Raw genomic sequence first — 3096 nt, 5'->3', positions numbered from 1 at the left:
TATACAATTTTATTTATATCCTTAATTGAATCGCTGACCGTGCATATGATCTTTATACAGGGTGAGTCTTCGAATCGTAAAAATATTTTAACGGTATGTATATTCTTGGGGTAGAAAAAAACTCTTTTTACCCGAATCAGCTCGGTTTAAAAGATACAGGCTGTTGAAAAACCATAAAAAAATGTTATTTTTATCTCACAAACGGTATTATCAAATAAAATGAATTTCGGAATATAGTTTTTCAATTATTTGATAAATCTTTTTCGAACACAAAGGATATCACCCACGTCTTTAAGTTTTCTCATTATGACCATTACGTACCATAAAAATACCAAAAATTCAAAGAACCCAACTCTTGAAACTGAGTTGGACACTATCTATTGAATATTTGAACGTTTCGTAAAAGAAAAGTATTCTTCATATTTTCTGGTATAATGCGCCGTTTTCAGGTAATTTCACGTTCAAAAATATCTGTGAAATTTGAAAAATTGGGTATTTTGGCTGAATACAACTCAGATATGTAGTGCCACAGATTTAGCTAGTTATTCTGAAGGTAATTTTGTTTTTTAAGGGGTGGCATAGTTCATTATGAAAACTTAAAATGGTTACATCTTTTTATCAGGGCCGAATCGAAAAAAATGGTATAGGAAAAAGTGTTTCTTTTGACCTCAAGAATCGTTAAAATATTTTTGCGAGTCAAATAAGACTCACCCTGATACACTGGATCATTTTAAAAGTGTCTTTTCTTGTTGGAAGGTAGAATTAATCCAAAATTCACTTCCAATCTCATGAAACTTGTCAGGAGCAAGATAATAACATCCATGAACACCTACATTCATCAGATGCTCTATCGATTATTACGGACAAAAAAAACTATCTTCTTAAAAATAGTTTATTTTCAATGTATTCATTTATAAAAATTATACATTTCAAGATCCATTCGTAGTAAATTCACAATTTACCATGGTCATATTCTAGAATCTTCATAAACGTATTTTAATAATCTATCAGCCTACCATTAAAGTTTATAAAACGAATATACATATATGTACAGAGATCCGTGAAATAAAATACGGAAAATTCTATAGTATCCATAAGTAAAAGTTCTATTAAACACAGATCCTACTGATGAAATCAAAATATTTGAGTTCAGAAAAAAAAAAAACTCAGAAACAACACAATTACCAACACATTTGTATCTTGCTATTTATGAAACTGTGATTATTAGAAAATTTTCTGGAACTTAAAAGTAAGGTAAAAAATTTATCAAAAACTATAGGTATTTCACTGAAGCATTGGATTCCACTAGTCACCTCAAGTACTAAATAAAACAGAACTGTGACAAAATCACAATCAATTTAGTTTTTTATTTGAATGGACAAAAAATGCCCAAAATTAAAACACTGTAAATATCATTCAATACAGTTTTTGTTTATATATAATTCATTCTAAAGGCCAGGTAAATGCTATTTAGAAGCATGAGGTGACATGACAAAAAAGTGGTGGTTATGAAAGGACGAAACAGTAAAGACAGAGAAGGCCGTTAAACGAGTCCGAGGAATCAAAATGCTATTTATGAAATTCACAAATTGTCAAAAAAAGGTCGAAACTCGATCATCTCAGTTCCAAAATATAACTCCCCTCATCAATTAGGACGCGGCCTATATATCGCAGTGACAACACAATGATCTTTCTCGAAAGGTTCCAGGGTGAGCTGCTCGATGGGCTTGAATTTAAACGACTTAAGTTTTGATACCTCAGAAGCAAAAACTTGCTCCGGGTTTGCCGTTGAATCGATGCAACTAGCTTTAATGGAAACGACGACATGACCACCGTTCTTAAGATAAAGGTCCGCATTTATAGAAACGATTCTAGCTTGGTCCGGTTGCGCAACATCAGCAAATATAGTATCAACCATTCCTAGCAACATCCTGTATTTGAGCGGATGTCTGGCATCCTCGATGATAGGAACTATGTTCGTTCTTTTCTGGGCGACTGTTACGAGGTCTCTGCCAGACCTGGGTGAAAATTCAACAGCATATACCAGACCTTCTGGTCCAACAATATCTGAAACGTGAGATACCGTCGTTCCCGATGCTCCACCTAGGTATAGAACTTTCTTTCCTGGCGAGATGAAGACATCTTCAACACCCCCAATTATTGATGCAGCCAATTTACTTCTAAAAGGATTCCATAATCTGTACTCAATTTTCTTGCCCTCAGTCTGAAAAGTTCCAAAGTTTTTATAACAACAGAATATAATCAGTGACCAAAAGTTTCAATAAAAAAGAGTTGATGATAATGCTATACTAACTTCGACAGATATTCTTTTTTCACCGTAAACTTCAGAGCCTGGGACTAAATTCAAAGTGGCTAGACAGTCCTCTTTTCCTCTAGCAACAAATATTCCTGGCAATCTATGGGGTTCAATGATGATTGTTTTACCCCCCTTGAATCCCCCTCTTCCTCCTCCACGGCCGCCACCGCGACCTCTCCCACCTCCACGTCCCCCAAATCCACCGCGTCCTCCAGGACCACCTCGTCCACCACCAGGACCACCGCGTCCTCCTGGACCACCGCGTCCGCCTCCACGACCCCCTCGTCCTCCGAAACCACCGCGACCACCCCCACTGTTTCGGCCTCCATCACCACCACCTCGGCCTCCGAAACCACCACGTCCGCCTCCACTGTTTCGACTACCATCGCCGCCTCCTCTACCGCCGCCGAAACCACCGCGTCCACCTCGTGAAAACCCTAGAACAGAAAAATATTTACATAAACACATTTTTGAGAATAATATTGAGTAATGAATTCATTGTGCTGAAAAACTATGCATGAATTTTATGAGAATTCATTTAAAGCATTCCTCGAAAATAATAGAAATTGTGAGTCAAAGATTGATTTAATCCTGATTTCAATGAAAAGGGAGAAATTAAGGCTGTCTAACTTACCCATTTTTCAATTGAATGTATTTAAATTTAATTAAAGAATTATAAAACACAATACACAAAATACAAAACGCTTGAACACCTCGTGCTCATTCAGTAAATCAGAAAACCGACCTAACCTATTTTTCCATACCAAACAGAGACAACC

The 3096-nt window shown here is 36.4% G+C and overlaps 1 protein-coding gene across 1 annotated transcript; it reads right to left on the bottom strand.

Annotated features, from left to right (window-relative positions):
* Positions 1–878: 878 nt before the first annotated feature.
* LOC123320905 (rRNA 2'-O-methyltransferase fibrillarin-like) lies at positions 879–3085 on the bottom strand. Its single transcript, XM_044908400.1, has 3 exons — positions 2952–3085; positions 2315–2754; positions 879–2224 (listed from the first exon to the last, which is right to left on the bottom strand). Exons 1-3 carry the CDS (start codon positions 2953–2955, stop codon positions 1646–1648), a joined length of 1023 nt encoding a protein of 340 aa, XP_044764335.1. The 5' UTR covers positions 2956–3085; the 3' UTR covers positions 879–1645.
* Between the last annotated feature and the right edge of the window lie 11 nt (positions 3086–3096).

This window comes from Coccinella septempunctata, chromosome 1 (assembly GCF_907165205.1).
Source record: "Coccinella septempunctata chromosome 1, icCocSept1.1, whole genome shotgun sequence".
NCBI lineage: Eukaryota > Metazoa > Arthropoda > Insecta > Coleoptera > Coccinellidae > Coccinella > Coccinella septempunctata.
The sequence above is the reverse complement of the archived record's forward strand: the minus strand, read 5'-3'. Positions and strand labels throughout refer to the sequence as shown.